Below are 16,780 nucleotides of genomic sequence, written 5' to 3'. Positions count from 1 at the left end.
TTATTTAAAAAAAAATTAATTAATAAATTTTTAAATAAACTATGTTTACATAGTTTCGTAAATTTATGTCTTTTAGTTCTAGTTTTTTTGTATATACATAAAACCCTATTATTCAAATGGAACTAGTTTTCTTTCACCAATAAGAGACTAAAATATTTTAAAATTTTCTTAGCAACACTAGAGCTAGCAACATTATTGCAGCAACATGTGGCATTAAGCAATGAAATCCAAACATTTTCCCGCGCATTATGTCTTGCCACAGAACACAATCGCAGCTCAAACGGTGCGCAATAGGTTTCGGCTTGCTAAAAAATTCGAATTTCACTTCGAGTTTTACACTCTTTATTTGGACGACGTAGATACACTCAGTAAGTATTCGTCAAAAATTTAAAATGTAAAACGGGGATAAATATGGGCAACGGATTTTAAAAATCAAGTTAAACTAGATATTTTTTGAAAAAGCCAAGTTAATTGAGTATTTTGCTGGTTTAAAAAGGGACAACGCCTTTGGGAGGATTACGTCTCGTTCGGCGCTCCTTAAAAATTAGTTTTGGGGAAAAGTGATGAAAGGCACGCATGGTTACAGGTGGATTTTGGGTGGTATTAATCACTGGCGCCGGACACACCTTCAGCTGAATGATAATACTATGCTTTGGTCGGAGCAAGTGTGTATATAAATAGATTGTGTTGATTTTGGGCAAGGTCTGACCGCGTAAGCAAATTGGGAAGGAAGTACCACCAGGGAGCAGGGAGATGATTGATGGAATGGGGGTTGAATAGCGAACAGAGGGACGCTGTTAAGCGATGACGACATCGGCAGACAATTTGCCACATGGCCTTTCATACTTTCGTTTTCAATGGGCTCCCAAGATGACCTCACACATTTATAATAAAAGCCCGAAAGAAATTGAACTGGATAGCGAAACAATTAACGGGAGATAAGCTTGATCACAGCTTGTTTGCATGGGTGTACAATTAAGTTTTCTATCACACAACTAATTTAATGCTTATGTACCAACGGCACGCGAAGTTTTCAAGGTCGTTTCAGCAATCAATAGCAGAGTTATTAGAGCTTCCGGATTGTTTCTCTGAAGTACTACCAGCAAAATGTCAACTCCCGTTGGTCCGGAGCCCTGCAACGTGGTCTGCCCCAGTTGTCGCCAACAGGTCACCACCCGTATAGAGCCGAAGGCCACCACCAAGACGCACATCATAGCTCTGATCATGTGCCTCACCTGGTAAGCTCAGTCATCTCAATATTTCATATCACCCTGCTTATCTTTAAAGTGATCTTTCAATAACTTGACTTGAATAGAATATATACACACACAAAAATTGATTGGTTAAATTGACCAATATAAAACTAAAACGGTCCGCAACCATCGAATTGTCAATTTCACTCATTAAGCAGATACTCTTACTTAACACTTATACATAGGGGTTACTAAAAAAAATAGTTAGGTAACTATAAAAAAGGGTACAATGGACCCACCCCATGGATTGCAGTTAAATAACTATTTATATAGTTATCATACCCAAAAAATATAGTTAGTGAATTAATTTTTTTTAGTATTTATATACCTTTTAAATTGATAAACTTATAAATTAAATTTATTGATGCGTCACTGTAGCCCGTATTTATAAGCAAATTAAAAAGAAACATTTTCACATTGCACTTTTTAAAAGTGACTTCCAGCTGGTGTGAATGAATGTTAAAGATAAAGTAGACGTAACTATGTTAATAGTGTCTTAACTAAAAACAAAGTAAAAACAAATACATATGCAACTATTTGAAATAGTAAAGTACAATTTTGTATGGTTACTGAACTATCTGCATTGGTAAATTTTACCAACCAAATCTTGTTTGTATGTAGATTACGTGGTAATAATAACAACTTTATTTCTTATATTGTTTATAGCTGCTGGCCCTGTGCTTGCTGCCTCTACTGCACCCAATGTGCCCGGAACGCCGACCATCACTGTCCATCCTGTAACGCTTTTATTGGCACCTACGAGCGTTAAGGAACTTATAGCAGAAGTCGTTGCTTTTCCGTGGTCTGCGGCCAGCAGCCGTGACGAAATGCAATCCAAACCATCTTTAAACTCCGTTGTTACCTCTCTTACATTCCTTAATACGCAATATTTTGATAGCACGCAAAACATTGTTGTACCAACTTAAGCTTTTGTATCCTTAGCACAGCAATAAAAAGATTCAAGGAAGAAACGAATGACATTTACTGGGTTTCAGAAAAATGGTTTTCATGATCAGGGGTGTCACAGGAATATTTTCGGGAAGTATTTTCTGGGAAAATGTATGTACGTAAGCATCAATACAAGCTTCCCCCAAAACTTGGGTGTCTTTGACACCCCGTATGAGAATTTGTAGTGTATTGGAATAAGTTGACTTGCTTTCATACACTTCTAACTTAATATCCCTTAAGTACAACAAGTAATTATTCACAGCTCACAGGACTCAGTGCTTAGGGGATTCTAAATACTGCGCAGCGAAAATGGTGTGAATACTGACAGAGAGCTGATATTCCCTATATAATAGCTAAGTATCCGGTTAAAATTGCTTCGTAGATGGGATGGAATAAAAAAAATGATAATGAATGAATTATGAAATAAAATACATATAAGCCGAAGAACATGTTATAATCCACACATAGCTTTGGTCGGGAATTGCTTAGTGAGCGCATCGTAGGCTATACGAAATTCCCACCACTCTCGCAGATGGAAAGAACGGACAGTAAACGAATTTTAGGTGCCGTCTGCGGAGCTCACTTCAGTCGACTGCCTGAATTCAACCGCGTAGCACTTCGGTCGGAAATAAATAAAGCGAATAATGGAGAAGAATTTCCCGTACGACCAGCAGCAAACTCATGCTCCCCAGGCACCGCCCTGTTATGACAACACCCAGGTCTATCCTAATTTGCATCAGCCCCAGCCGATTTTGACTCAACCTCAGATAATGCAGGGTAAGTACTAACAAATACATACCTTATTAAATGGACATTACCTACGCGAAGTCTAAAACATTATGAAGACCACGTTGATATTGAGAAAGATGTATATGAAGAAAATAGAATTTTGACATACTATATGTGGATTATTTATGCTTTGAGAGCAGGTATATGTTTTATAAAATTTGATAAGACCTTTATCAGTATTGGTTCAACATAATACTTGTACAATACGGAATTAACAAATCTATTTGGTTTCTTCCAGCACCCCCCAATGTGTTGGGTGGTGTACCATCCGTGGCCACGTGTCCGAGTTGCGGAGTCCGTAGGGAAACGAAGGTCGAGTTCGAGCCAAGTACCAAAACCCATTTGCTGGCCCTCCTTATCTGCATGCTGGGGTATGTGAATCGAGTTTGCTGCCTTAGACAATTAAGTAATACCACCTATCTGGTTTTTCAGGGGCATTTGCTGCTGCTGCATTCCCTACTGCACCGACTCCTGCCAGTCGGCCAAGCACACCTGCAGTAGCTGTGGAGCCTATGTGGGCACATACAAGAACTAGAAGTCCCACCCGAAAACCAAATGTTACAAAGATAAATCTCAAAAGAGCAAATATAATTTGTTCAAGTATATTAATATTGACGTCATGCTACGCGAAAAATGTAGCGGAACGAAACCCTGTATTCTCAATAAAATTCCACCATTGATCTTCGAAATCAGATTTAGCACACCGGGATACTTACCCATTGCAACAAGCCCAGTTTATATTGTGAAAAATTCTATTATGCACATTTGTATATTCAATTAAAATAAATAATCACACCTACCGTTACGACTTGTGAAACTTGCGGGTATCCTGAGCTCGAGCAAAAACCATCGGAGAAAAAATTGGTAAGAACCAATTAATTTTTTTTTTTTATGGATCCAATGGAACAGAACGACTATAGTTAAATAAAAATATTTAGGACTTACTGTTAAATTTGTATATAATTGAAGTCGTATCTCCGTTTTCTCGAGTGCCTGTTAAGGGTAGAGTTGGCTATCTGCCCGACAAAATTAGTTGCCGTAAAATCAAATCGAGTTTCGGGTTATATTGATGCCCATTTGTGTATGTTTGCTCTTTACTTTAAAAAAAATAGCATGTTTTGGTTAGAAAATCTATATACTTTGAACGGGTGGAAAACCAATTTTCTTAACTTTACATCTTTTGGAGAAAGGTTAAAGAGGCTTAAGATAAATGGCTTGAGCTATACTTTTATAAAAAGGCTAGTGTTTAAATACCCTGGACTACTTCTTTAGAAAGTACTGTGTAAAATAAAACAACTTATATTTTAAAGTGATATCATAACCCAAGTGATTTCTGTGGTACCCTGTTTATATTTTTGTATGGGAAATCCTTAACAAATGTTGTTTATTTTTAAAGCAAAAGTCGCAACTGTGAAATTCGATTACAATGCTGACCGAATCGTTATTTTTCATGCACATAAGCTCTTGCGAACTCTCAGTGATAATTGTTTCGAACAGTTAGGGGGTGAGGATGCTTATATGCTTTTTAAAAGATTAATAAAAACAAGGAAGAACGCTATAGTCGAGTACCTCGACTATCAGATACCCGTTACTCAGCTAAAGGGACCAAAGGAAAATGGAGATATGCAAGCAGCAAATGCGCCACCTACCGGCGGTAGACAGATTTAAGCGTTGTGGGCGTTAGAGTGAGCGTGGCAAAGTTTTTTTTAAATCAATCGAAAGGTATTGACAAGACCAATACATTTCAGTTAAAATTTTTTATCTAGCATGAAAATTGTGGGCGCCACAGGCTTGGGCGGTTTGTGGGCGTTAGAGTGGGCGTGGCATATTCGCGTGACAAACTTGCGCTGCGCTCAAGCCTACGGAATCTAAATCTGAAATCCCATTTCTCTATCTTTGATATTTTCCGAGATATCCGCGATCATATTTACGATTTTTTGAAGTTTGTGGGCGGTTTGTGGGCGTTCAAGTGGGCGTGGCAAACTTTTTTTTCGGTCAATCGATAGGTATTGATGAGAACAATACATTTCAGTTAAAATTTTTATTCTAGCATGAAAACTGTAGGAGCCACCGTTTTGGGCGGTTTGTGGGCGTTAAAGTGGGCGTGGCACTCTGCTGAAACAAACTTGCGCTGCGTAAGAAGCTCAGGAATCTGCACGCCAAATCTCAATAGCCTAGCTCTTATAGTTTCCAAGATCTCAGCGTTCATCCGGACGGACAGACAGACGGACAGACGGACAGACGGACAGACGGACAGACGGACATGGCTAGATCGACTCGGCTAGTGATCCTGATCAAGAATATATATACTTTATGGGGTCGGAAACGCTTCCTTCTGCCTGTTACATACTTTCCGACGAATCTAGTATACCCTTTTACTCTACGAGTAACAAGTATAAAAATTGGTACTTAATATAAAATGTCAACCCATAAGCCAATGTTGAATGTTGTGTATATTATTTACTGTTTTTGGCAAAATGTGTATATATATTGTTATCTCCAAATTCTCGTCTATGTACAATGTATATATGTATTTATATGCTACAGAAAAAGTTAAAAGCACTTCGCAGCGCTGATAAAAATGTGTTTTTAATTTATGAGGCCATTAAGAGCTTGTGCCACACACCACAAAATTCCCAAAGAACGTGAAATCAACAGTTAATGGCTTCAATTATTTTGAGCCTGAATGACTATATGGATTATGTTCTATGTTAATCAAGATGCAATAATCATGCCAATCGCATATTATTTAATAACTCAAAAGATACAAACAAAGCTTTTACAGTTTTAAAAAATGCATAAATGCAATAGTAACTAACTGTTATTAAATTGCTGTTTATCATTTAATAACGATACTTTTTAATACAAAGAGTACAAAAAATAAATTTTTTTCAGAGCATAAAAAATAAATATAGGTGTATTTTTATTTAAGTGTAAGATGTTGAAGAATTTTGTACTTCACATCACATCACAATTTGTCCAATGGGAATCGGAACAATCAGTTAAAGTCGTCAACATTTTTTGACAAAATTACCAATGAAGTTTTTTATGCATGACATCACAATTGTCTTGACGTCAATAAATTGCATTAAATTTGGCAAAGTATGAAATTACAAATATGAATGAATGAAAATACAAAATATCTTTAAATTATAAGTATAAACAAGTAAACAGTCATGTCTATGGCGATTCGTGGTATTCAGAATCTAAAACTCGAACAGTATTACATTGCAAAATGAATTTGTTAATTGTTAATTTGTTTTTAACAGATGTACATTGGGGTTTCTTATGTTTACTGTTAAAATAGGGAAGATCATAAAACAAATGTTAGGTTGAAGTCAATCGCCTAGATTAAAATAAACTTTCCCGTTGGTCCGGAGCCCTGCAACGTGGTCTGCCCCAGTTGTCGCCAACAGGTCACCACCCGTACAGAGCCGAAGGCCTCCACTAAGACGCACATCATAGCTCTGATCATGTGCCTCACCTGGTAAGCTCAGTCATCTCAATATTTCATTTCACCCTGCTTATCTGTAAAGTGATCTATCAATAACTTGACTTGAATAGAATATATACACACACAAAAATTGATTGGTTAAATTGACCAGTATAAAACTAAAACGGACCGCAACCATCCAATTGTCAATTTCACCCATTAAGCAGATACTCTTACTTAACACTTAAACATAAGGGTTACTAAAAAAAATAGTTAGGTAACTATAAAAAAGGGTACATTGGACCCAACCCATGGATTGCAGCTAAATAAGTATTTTTATAGTTATCATACCCAAAAAATATAGTTACTGCATTTTTTTTATAGTATTTATATACCTTTTAAATTGATAAACTTATAAATTCAATTTATTGATGCGTCACTGTAGCTTGTATTTATAAGCAAATTAAAAAGAAACATTTTCAAATTGCACTTTTTAAAAGTGACTTCCAGCTGGTGTGAATGAATGTTAAAGACAAAGTAGACGTAACTATGTTAATAGTGTCTTAACTAAAAACAAAGTAAAAACAAATACATATGTAACTATTTGAAATAGTAAAGTACAATTTTGTATGGTTACTGAACTATCTGCATTGGTAAATTTTACCAACCAAATCTTGTTTGTATGTAGATTACGTGGTAATAATAACAACTTTATTTCTTATATTTTTTTATAGCTGCTGGCCCTGTGCTTGCTGCCTCTACTGCACCCAATGCGCCCGGAACGCTGACCATCACTGTCCATCCTGTAACGCTTTTATAGGCACCTACGAGCGTTAAGGAACTTATAGCAGAAGTCGTTGCTTTTCCGTGGTCTGCGGCCAGCAGCCGTGACGAAATGCAATCCAAACCATCTTTAAACTCCGTTGTTACCTCTCTTACATTCCTTAATACGCAATATTTTGATAGCACGCAAAACATTGTTGTACCAACTTAAGCTTTTGTATCCTTAGCACAGCAATAAAAAGATTCAAGGAAGAAACGAATGACATTTACTGGGTTTCAGAAAAATGGTTTTCATGATCAGGGGTGTCACAGGAATATTTTCGGGAAGTATTTTCTGGGAAAATGTATGTACGTAAGCATCAATACAAGCTTCCCCCAAAACTTGGGTGTCTTTGACACCCCGTATGAGAATTTGTAGTGTATTGGAATAAGTTGACTTGCTTTCATACACTTCTAACTTAATATCCCTTAAGTACAACAAGTAATTATTCACAGCTCACAGGACTCAGTGCTTAGGGGATTCTAAATACTGCGCAGCGAAAATGGTGTGAATACTGACAGAGAGCTGATATTCCCTATATAATAGCTAAGTATCCGGTTAAAACTTGCTTCGAAGATGAGATGGAATAAAAAAAAATAACTGTTAAAGTTTATGAATAAGGAATTATGAAATAAAATACGTATAAGCCGAAGAACATGTTTAAATCTACACATAGCTTTGGTCGGGAATTGCTTAGTGAGCGCTTCGTAGGCTATACGAAATTCCCACCACTCTCGCAAATGGAAAGAACGGACAGAAAACGAATTTTAGGTGCCGCCTGCGAAGCTCACTTCAGTCGACTGCCTGAATTCAACCGCGTAGCACTTCGGTCGGAAATAAATAAAGCGAATAATGGAGAAGAATTTCCCGAACGACCAGCAGGAAACTCATTCTCCCCAGGCACCGCCCTCTTCTGACAACACCCAGGTCTATCCTAATTTGCATCAGCCCCAGCCGATTTTGACTCAACCTCAGATAATGCAGGGTAAGTACTAACAAATACATACCTTATTAAATGGACATTACCTACGCGAAGTCTCAAACATTATGGAGACCACGTTGATATTGAGAAAGATGTATATGATGAAAATATAATTTTGACATACTATATGTGGATTATTTATGCTTTAAGAGCAGGTATATGTTTTATAAAATTTGATAAGACCTTTATCAGTATTAGGTTAGGTTAGGTAGGAGTGGTTGGAGACTAAATATTAGTCCCCTCACTTAGGCCACAATGGGCCCCTTGTGATACCACATGATCTCTGAAAGATCCGTTTCCCTAGCTCATGGGTTTTCTGCCTTCGCGAAGTATTCTGTTCTTCTCAAGAAACATAGTAGTTTTTGAATGCTAACGTCCTGAATGGCCGCAAGGTTCGGAAGTGTGTAGCTACCTAGGGTTTGAAAGCGCTTTAGGTTATGCGCTGGGCAGAAGCATAGGAGGTGTTCGATGCTCTCCTCTTCGTCTATCTCTTTGCAGCTGCGGCTGAAGTCGTGGTTACTTAGACCCAGCCTTATCGCATGAGTCCCTATAAGACAGTGGCCCGTGAGGGCATTTAGGAGAGTGGAGATGTCCTCCCTGCTACATTGTAGGAGAGTTTTTGTTCTTTTCGTTTTGTAGTTTAACCATGTGAGTCTAGAATTGTGGCATGTTGAGATTGAGTTCCAACGGTTGTTGGAAAGAGTATACAATCTCTGCCTGAGATGGAGCTTGCAGGTAGCCATGGGCATCCCTACCGTGTCCTTATCACGAAGGATATCGGCGATTGTCTTGTTAGCTCGTCTGCTATGCAGTTGCCCTCAATGTTGCGGTGCCCAGGCACCCAGATGAGGTTGATTCTCAGATGAGTGGCCATCTCGTTAAGAGATTTGCGGCATTCAGAGATTGTTTTTGAGCTCGTTGTGTAGGAGTCGAGGGCCCTGAGGGCAGCTTGGCTATCCGAGAAGATGAAGATATCAATGTCTTTATGTACAGACGTGTTCAGGTGGGTAGTGGCTTTCTGAATTGCCATCACTTCCGGTCGTCTAAATTCACCTCTATGTGGAGGTCCTCCACTACCTGGGTATTGTTAGGGAAGTGTGTGTCTAACAGTAGTTCAAGGGTTTCCTGACTGTTTTCCGTCCAGCCATCAGCATTGGTTTTAAGATAGCCAATGGTTGCTGGAGCTTTAGCTAGAATTCTTCTGAGTCTGGATGCCTCCGCAGTAGATTCTATGCTACTGCAGAAGTTAGCCCAGGCACTTCGTTTTGATATTCTTATTTCCTTTTTGTATAGGCATAGTTTTGTATGATATAAATTCCAGGAGGATTCGCTATTGTTATATTAAGCTTTATTGAAGTAAGTTCTACACTCTCTTTTAAGGTTCGCCAGGGTTGGGTTCCACCATGGGGGTTTGTGCTTTGTTTTGACTGTTCTACTTGGGAAAGCCCTTTTTAAGGCCTCACCGCAGATATCAGTAAAAGTGTTAACTAGGTTATCTAATTCTTGACGGTTGCGTATGCGTGTCGGGGGAGCGTGTAGGTTCCTGTTGAGGAGATTTTTGTAGTATCCCCAGTTGGTCAATCTTAGATTAGTGATGTTCTCGGCGGGAGGATAGTCTAGACTTATTGTAAATTCTATGTAACGGTGGTCTGAGAATGAGTGTTCGATCCCCACCTTCCACGCTTCTAGTTGGTTAAGTAGGGGATCAGATATTAGAGTAATGTCTAATACTTCCCTCCTATTTCTAGTGATGAAAGTTGGGTCATTACCTTTGTTGCAGATGAAAAGATTTGATTGAAGGAGATAGTCGTAGAGTAACTCACCCCTTTCGTTGGTGTTTGTACTTCCCCATTGTGTGTGGTGTGAGTTAGCGTCCCCACCCAGGATGAGTTCCTTAGATGAGTGAGTGCGTATGAGTTGTTGTGTAGTGGTGTTTGGTAGTGGCCCTTCGTAGTCGTGAGCCAGATAGAATGATGCTATGGTGTGATGGGTGTGTTCGTTTAGCTCCAGTCTGACCGTGGTAAGGTCGCCTTCGCTAAACTGTGGAATAAGAAATGTATTAAAGTGTGTCTTTGTAAGAATGCAGGTTCTGGTTTTACCCTTGTCCTTGGTGTAAAATAGCTTATATAGGGGGGTTGATAAGCCACAGATGTTGTTACCAACAATCCATGGCTCTTGAATGAGGACTACGTCTATTACTGTGTTTATGCGATGCCGAATTCACGCTTTCATTTCGCGATTTCAGCCGATTCGTGTGTGCATAAACGCCATTTCGTGAATTCGGCAACACACGAAAGTTGACTATGAATTCAACCTCAAAGCGTGAACTGGTGACAATTAAACTCCGGTAACTCTATATAATTATCGGAGCTGCCACATCGATATAAATACATAAAAACACCTTACACTTAACAAATTATTTGTTCATTTAGTGCCAATGGAAACTAGTTTTCATCTTTTATTTTGACGGTAAAAAGATGTTATACTGGCTTGCACATACTTTATCTTTAATACTAGCAAGTTTATTTCATGCGAATCGAGAAAAAATAATCGATTTAATAATCGCTAACACCTTTTTCCACCGGTCCGGCACCTCTGTCAGCTGATATTGATAGAATGCATGAATTCGGCGGTGTCGCATAAACAGGAGCAAATTTTATTTCACGCTTTTAAGAAATCACGAAACCCTTAGCATAAACATAGTATATGTTGCCTGTTGCCAGGCGGGTGAGGAGGGCAGCGGATGCTGCCTTGCTGTGGTGCAGATTAATTTGCAGAAACTGCACCATCTTTGGGACTGGGGTCGGGGTGGGTACCCTCCGCTTCCTCCGCTATGTCCTGGAGGACAGAGCGCCCTGGTCGGGCTGTGTCCTGGGTGCACAGCTGTTTCAGGCTCTCCGTCAGCTCCGAGTCGGTTGACACGTAGCCGGTGAGGGTGGCCTCTTCGTGATCTGGTTCGTCGTCGCTCGGGGGTTCGTACGACGCACAGGCAGCCAGGTTGTCTGCCGCTATCTTATCGGTGTCATAAATACGAAGCTGCACCTTATCGAACCCGTAGTTCACTCTGTGCTGTTGGGCTGCGAGGGGTTCCAAGCAGGCCTGGTTTAGGAGGATAACCACGCTCATGGTGACTCGCTCGGTTTTCTCCACCTTGACCACCTTCCAACCGTCTGTTGGAAGTTTTGGGTTGAACCTGGTCAGCAGGCTGAGTATAGCCTCTGGTTCCGATGGTTCAGACGGCAGCCACACCCTCGCTCTCGGTCGAGACGGGATGTCTGCAGCCTCGCAAACTGCCAGCTTGGCCCCGGGGTAGACCTCGCCGACTTTGTCAATTGCAGCCTTGTAGAGTGCTGCCGATCTCTCGTCTTCGCAGGCGATCAACTTTACGTTGCCCTGGTACCACCCTGCATCTGTGCAATCGGGTGGCGGTCCTGGGTTTTCGTCCAGCACTTTCAAGGCCACTGTCGCAAGGGCCCGTCTAACCAGACCCCAATGGTTTCTTGGGATCCTTCCGCCTTCATCGCTCTGGTCGATGACTCCAATGATCTTCCGATCCTTTACCACTTCCGCAAAGGATCTCGACCATGTGCCGCGGTTGGTTACTTTGGCCTTCTTGCTCGCTGGTTGAGCTGACTCCATCGACCTCTCACGCTTGTTGCTGGTAGTCATAGCGATGTCGAAATCTGGGATAACTGCCTTCGCCCAGGCTATGTCCTCTTGGATTTTCTGGTAATCCAATTTCGAAGTCTGATCCTCACGTATCGGATTGGTGGCCAGCCGTTTGAGGATCCTGGAAGCCTTCTTTCTTTCAAGAGGTCCAGCCTGGTTAGGTGGAACCCTCTTGAACTCCTTTGCCCTGGTACTCACCACGAGACCGGCTTTGGCGCTCCCCTCAGGTTGGAGTGACTGGTTAGCCACACCTACGCTGGTGGGAGGCTTGGGCTTGTCGCTATGGCGAGTTGGGCTTAGCCGGCTGCGTTGTTCGCTGGCCTTGGCAGGGGTAGACGTCACGTGGACTGGGGTAGTCAGAGCCGTGATCTTGCTCTTTCTTTCGTCGTTGGTTACGACTTCCGACTTTATAAGAGTGTCGGGCTCTCGTTTTGTGCAGTCTGTTAGTTTAGTGTTAGTTGAGTTCTCCATGTTAAATCCCACGAGCTGCGGAGAAAGGACAGGTCCACCCGGGCAGAGATCCGCCGTACCCGGGTAAGGCTGACTTAGAACAGGCGGTCGCCACTTGCCTGAGCTCACCGTTTGAGACTGAGTTATTTGATGACTCGGGCTCCCAGCCAGATTGACTCTCGGCACGGTACGAGTGACACCTTAGTCCAGCCCGGGGTGAGATGAGTTGTGTGGGTAGGGAAGAGGTAGGTTCAAAGAGTGTGGGAAGGGGTGTGTGTGAGCTATTTGTCGGAGACGGCAGCACAAGCGCGACGTCGGTACTGCTACGGCGCAGATACCCGCTGACTGTCCGGGGCTACTTATTTGCGCTTCGTGTTGGGGGCTTGGCGGTAGCCGGGCCGTGTCCAACTTCCACGCTTATTCGTAGATACCCTGGAGAAACAGGGCGCTCGTTATCCGCAACCTGCGACCCGTTCGGTAGCCTTCAGCTCGGCGCCCTCAGAGCCATCCCACTAGCTCTTTAGCTCAGTATTGGTTCAACATAATTTGTGTACAATACGGAATTAACAAATCTGTTTGGTTTTTTCCAGCACCCCCCAATGTGTTGGGTGGTGTACCATCCGTGGCCACGTGTCCGAGTTGCGGAGTCCGTAGGGAAACGAAGGTCGAGTTCGAGCCAAGTACCAAAACCCATTTGCTGGCCCTCCTTATCTGCATGCTGGGGTATGTGAATCGAGTTTGCTGCCTTGACAATGAACTAATACCACCTATCTGGTCTTTCAGGGGCATTTGCTGCTGCTGCATTCCCTACTGCACCGACTCCTGCCAGTCGGCCAAACACACCTGCAGTAGCTGTGGAGCCTATGTGGGCACATACAAGAACTAGAAGCCCACCCGAAAACCAAATGTTACAAAGATAAATCTCAAAAGAGCAAATATAATTTGTTCAAGTATATAAATATTGACGTCATGCTACGCGAAAAATGTTGCGGAACGAAACCCTGTATTCTCAATAGAATTCCACTATTGATCTTCGAAATCAGATTTAGCACACCGGGATACTTACCCATTGCAATAAGCCCAGTTTATATTGTGAAAAATTCTATTATGCACATTTGTATATTCAATTAAAATAAATAATCACACCTACCGTTACGACTTGTGAAACTTGCGGGTATCCTGAGCTCGAGCAAAAACCATCGGAGAAAAAATTGGTAAGAACCAATTATTTTTTTTTTTTATGGATCCAATGGAACAGAACGACCATAGTTAGATAAAAGTATTCAGGACTCACTGTTGAATTTGTATATAATAAAAGTCTTATCTCCGTTTTCTCGAGTGCCTGTTAAGGGGAGAGTTTTCTATCAGCCTGAAAAAATTTGTTGTCGTAAAATCAAATCGAGTTTCGGGTTATCTTGATGCCCATTTGTGTATGTTTGCTCTTTACTTAAAAAAAATAGCATGTTTTGGTTAGAAAATCAATATACTTTGAATGGGTGGAAAACCAATTTTCTTAACTTTACATCTTTTGCAGAAATGTTAAAAAAGCTTAAGATAAATGGCTTGAGCTATACTTTTATAAAAAGGCTAGTGTTTAAATACCCTGGACTACTTCATTAGAAAGTACTGTGTAAAATAAAACAACTTATATTTTAAAGTGATATCATAACCCAAGTGATTTCTGTGGTACCCTGTTTATATTTTTGTATTGGAAATCCTTAACAAATGTTGTTCATTTTTAAAGCAAAAGTCGCAACTGTGAAATTCGATTACAATGCTGACCGAATCGTTATTTTTCATGCACATAAACTCTTGCGAATTCGCAGTGATAATTGTTTCGAACAGTTAGGGGGTGAGGATGCTTATATGCTTTTTAAAAGATTAATAAAAAAAATGGGTACTTAAAATAAAATGTCAACCCATAAGCCAATGTTGAATGTTGTGTATATTATTTATTTATTTATTTATTTACTATTTTTGGCAAAATGTGTATATATATTGTTATCTCCAAATTCTCGTCTATGTACAATGTATATATGTATTTATATGCTACAGAAATAGTTAAAAGCACTTCGCACCGCTGATAAAAATGTGTTTTTAATTTTATGTTGTTTTAAAAAATGCCTAAATGCAATAGTAACTAACTGTTATTAAATTGCTGTTTATCATTTAATAACGATACTTTTTAATACAAAGAGTACAAACAATAAATTTTTTTCAGAGCATAAAAAATAAATATAGGTGTATTTTTATTTAAGTGTAAGATGTTGAAGAATTTTGTACTTCACATCACATCACAATTTGTCCAATGGGAATCGGAACAATCAGTTAAAGTCGTCAACATTTTTTGATAAAATTACCAATGAAGTTTTTTATGCATGACATCACAATTGTCTTGACGTCAATAAATTGCATTAAATTTGGCAAAGTATGAAATTACAAATATGAAAAATGAAAATACAAAATATCTTTAAATTATAAGTATAAACAAGTAAACAGTCATGTCTATGGCGTTTCGTGGTATTCAGAATCTAAAACTCGAACAGTGTTACATTGCAAAATGAACTGCGAGTAAATAGTTTTGTGTGGATTTGTTAATTTGTTTTTAACAGATGTACATTGGGGTTTCTTATGTTTACTGTTAAAATAGGGAAGATCATAAAACAAATGTTTGGTTGAAGTCAATCGCCTAGATTAAAATAAACTTTCCCGTTGGTCCGGAGCCCTGTAACGTGGTCTGCCCCAGTTGTCGCCAACAGGTCACCACCCGTACAGAGCCGAAGACCTCCACTAAGACGCACATCATAGCTCTGATCAAGTGCCTCACCTGGTAAGCTCAGTCATCTCAATATTTCATATCACCCTGCTTATCTGTAAAGTTATCTATCAATAACTTGACTTGAATGGAATATATACACACACAAAAATTGATTGGTTAAATTGACCAATATAAAAGTAAAACGGTCCATTAAGCAGGTACTCTTACTTAACACTTAAACATAAGGGTTACTAAAAAAAATAGTTATGTAACTATAAAAAAGGGTACATTGGACCCAACCCATGGATTGCAGCTAAATAACTATTTTTATAGTTATCATACCCAAAAAATATAGTTACTGAATTTTTTTTATAGTATTTATATACCTTTTAAATTGATAAACTTATAAATTAAATTTATTGATGCGTCACTATAGCTTGTATTTATAAGCAAATTAAAAAGAAACATTTTCAAATTGCACTTTTTAAAAGTGACTTCCAGCTGGTGTGAATGAATGTTAAAGACAAAGTAGACGTAACTATGTTAATAGTCTCAACTAAAAACAAAGTAAAAACAAATACATGTGCAACCATTTTAAATAGTAAAGTACGGACTATAGTCCGACACACTTAGACCCCAATGGGTCCATTGTGATACCGCATGATCTCGTTTTTTCCTTCTCTAGGGTCCCGTTTCTAGTAGTTTCAGCCTGTGTTAAGCTGATAAGCATGTCTTCCACCCAGAAGATTTAATAAAGGCACTTATGTTTTTGAGATTAATCTCCGATATTTCGGTAGGATCGTCGATGAAGGGACTTCTTAAGTGTTTCAGTCTGAGTCTGCATAGGGCTGGGCAGAAGCAGAGAAGGTGTTCTACCGTTTCCACTTCTTCCTCATCCCTACAGCTTCTGAAGAAATCATTTTGCGGGGCTTTTAGCCTGCCGGCATGTGCGCCAACAAGCCAGTGGCCTGTAAGAGCTCGAATCAACATGCCACACTTTGTGCGGCTAAGTTTGAGTAACTCCGAGGTTTTTTTGTTGCTTATCACAGGCCATGTCTGATGAGAGATACGACACTGTGGTGCGTTTTGCCAATGGGTGTTCTCTAGTGTGTTGAAGTAGTTTTTTATATTTAGCTTGCAAGTAGCCATGGGCATACCAACATTCTCCTCTCCTGGGAGGAGAGGCTTGGTGGTGCCCTGCCTGGATAATTCGTCCGCTATGAAGTTGACTACGATGTCCCGGTGACCCGGAACCCATATTAGGCTGATAGTAAGCTGATTTGCCATCTCGTGGAGAGATCTGCGACAGTCTGCTATTGTACGGGAGTTGGTGTTTGTCGAGTAGATCGGTTTAATAGCCGCTTGGCTGTCACTATATATGTTTAGGTGTCCTCTCTGGAGGCTAAAGTTCCCTAAACAGGATAGTGCTTCTTTTATAGCGTGGACCATCGCCTGAAAGTCGCTACAGTGGTCCGGGAGCCTGAATGACTTCCTGATGTCTAATTGTTCGGAGTATACACCTCCGCAAACGTGTCCTTCTAATTTGGAGCCATCTGTATAGAAACAGATTGCGTCCGTCTTGCCCGGTCGGCCCTGCTCCCATTGCTCTCTATCAGGAACCAGGGCCTCAAAGGGTGTGTGACTATATTCAATGGATTTGCATAGATCCGTGATC

At 40.2% G+C, this 16,780-nt stretch overlaps 4 protein-coding genes across 4 annotated transcripts; all 4 read left to right on the top strand.

Moving 5' to 3' along the window:
• The first annotated feature begins 264 nt into the window (after window positions 1-264).
• LOC119551369 (lipopolysaccharide-induced tumor necrosis factor-alpha factor homolog) lies at window positions 265-2,224 on the top strand. The gene is made up of 3 exons (XM_037860691.1): window positions 265-368; window positions 1,031-1,238; window positions 1,920-2,224. Exons 2-3 carry the CDS (start codon window positions 1,108-1,110, stop codon window positions 2,020-2,022), a joined length of 234 nt encoding a protein of 77 aa, XP_037716619.1. The 5' UTR covers window positions 265-368; window positions 1,031-1,107; the 3' UTR covers window positions 2,023-2,224.
• A 571-nt stretch (window positions 2,225-2,795) lies between these two features.
• On the top strand, window positions 2,796-3,799 carry LOC119551367 (lipopolysaccharide-induced tumor necrosis factor-alpha factor homolog). The gene is made up of 3 exons (XM_037860689.1): window positions 2,796-2,978; window positions 3,229-3,361; window positions 3,423-3,799. Exons 1-3 carry the CDS (start codon window positions 2,846-2,848, stop codon window positions 3,523-3,525), a joined length of 369 nt encoding a protein of 122 aa, XP_037716617.1. The 5' UTR covers window positions 2,796-2,845; the 3' UTR covers window positions 3,526-3,799.
• A 2,460-nt stretch (window positions 3,800-6,259) lies between these two features.
• LOC119549710 (lipopolysaccharide-induced tumor necrosis factor-alpha factor homolog) lies at window positions 6,260-7,462 on the top strand. Its single transcript, XM_037857942.1, has 3 exons — window positions 6,260-6,271; window positions 6,341-6,477; window positions 7,158-7,462. The coding sequence occupies exons 1-3, from the start codon at window positions 6,260-6,262 to the stop codon at window positions 7,258-7,260; spliced, it is 252 nt and encodes an 83-aa protein (XP_037713870.1). The 3' UTR covers window positions 7,261-7,462.
• A 612-nt stretch (window positions 7,463-8,074) lies between these two features.
• LOC119551368 (lipopolysaccharide-induced tumor necrosis factor-alpha factor homolog) lies at window positions 8,075-13,320 on the top strand. Its single transcript, XM_037860690.1, has 3 exons — window positions 8,075-8,231; window positions 12,938-13,070; window positions 13,131-13,320. The coding sequence occupies exons 1-3, from the start codon at window positions 8,099-8,101 to the stop codon at window positions 13,231-13,233; spliced, it is 369 nt and encodes a 122-aa protein (XP_037716618.1). The 5' UTR covers window positions 8,075-8,098; the 3' UTR covers window positions 13,234-13,320.
• Window positions 13,321-16,780: the final 3,460 nt, after the last annotated feature.

Source organism: Drosophila subpulchrella, chromosome 2R (genome assembly GCF_014743375.2).
Source record: "Drosophila subpulchrella strain 33 F10 #4 breed RU33 chromosome 2R, RU_Dsub_v1.1 Primary Assembly, whole genome shotgun sequence".
NCBI lineage: Eukaryota > Metazoa > Arthropoda > Insecta > Diptera > Drosophilidae > Drosophila > Drosophila subpulchrella.
Note: the sequence above shows the minus strand (reverse complement) of the source record. Positions and strands in the feature narration are given on the sequence as shown.